At 79.2% G+C, this 456-nt stretch overlaps 1 protein-coding gene across 1 annotated transcript; it reads left to right on the forward strand.

Moving 5' to 3' along the window:
• Positions 1-40: 40 nt before the first annotated feature.
• Positions 41-453, forward strand: LOC121344642 (ras/Rap GTPase-activating protein SynGAP-like; the record flags this gene model as incomplete). Its single annotated transcript, XM_041420793.1, has 1 exon — positions 41-453. A coding segment is annotated over exon 1 (412 nt), but the record flags the coding sequence as incomplete, so codon positions are not given.
• Positions 454-456: the final 3 nt, after the last annotated feature.

A 456-nucleotide genomic window follows, 5' to 3' on the forward strand; every position in this document is an offset into this window, starting at 1 on the left:
CCCCGTCCGTCCGTCCGTCCGTCCGTCGCTCCCGCAGCTCTATGGACGTGCCGCGCCTGCCGTCCCCGCCGCAGGAGAAGGGTCCCCCCGAGGTGCTGGTGCTGAGCCGCCCGCCGCTCGCCCGCTCCTCGCCCGCCTACTGCACCAGCAGCTCGGACCTGACCGAGCCCGAGGGCGGCCGCGGGGGCGCGCTGGGGGTCGGCAAGAGCGTCTCCATGCTGGACCTGCAGGACGGACGCGTGGACAGCATCCCCAGCCTGCCGGCCGAGCTGCTGGCCGGGGGCGCGGCGCCGGGGGGCGCGGGCCAGGGGGGGCTGCGGCCCGGGCGGCTGTCGCAGGGCAGCGCCTCCAGCCTGGCCCCGCCGCGCCTCGGCGTGCCCGAGCCCGGCGGCCCGCAGCTGCGGGTGCCGCTCTCCTTCCAGAACCCGCTCTTCCACCTGGCCGCCGACGGGCCCC

Source organism: Onychostruthus taczanowskii, unplaced genomic scaffold (genome assembly GCF_017590055.1).
Source record: "Onychostruthus taczanowskii isolate IOZ18803 unplaced genomic scaffold, ASM1759005v1 scaffold6555, whole genome shotgun sequence".
Lineage (NCBI taxonomy): Eukaryota > Metazoa > Chordata > Aves > Passeriformes > Passeridae > Onychostruthus > Onychostruthus taczanowskii.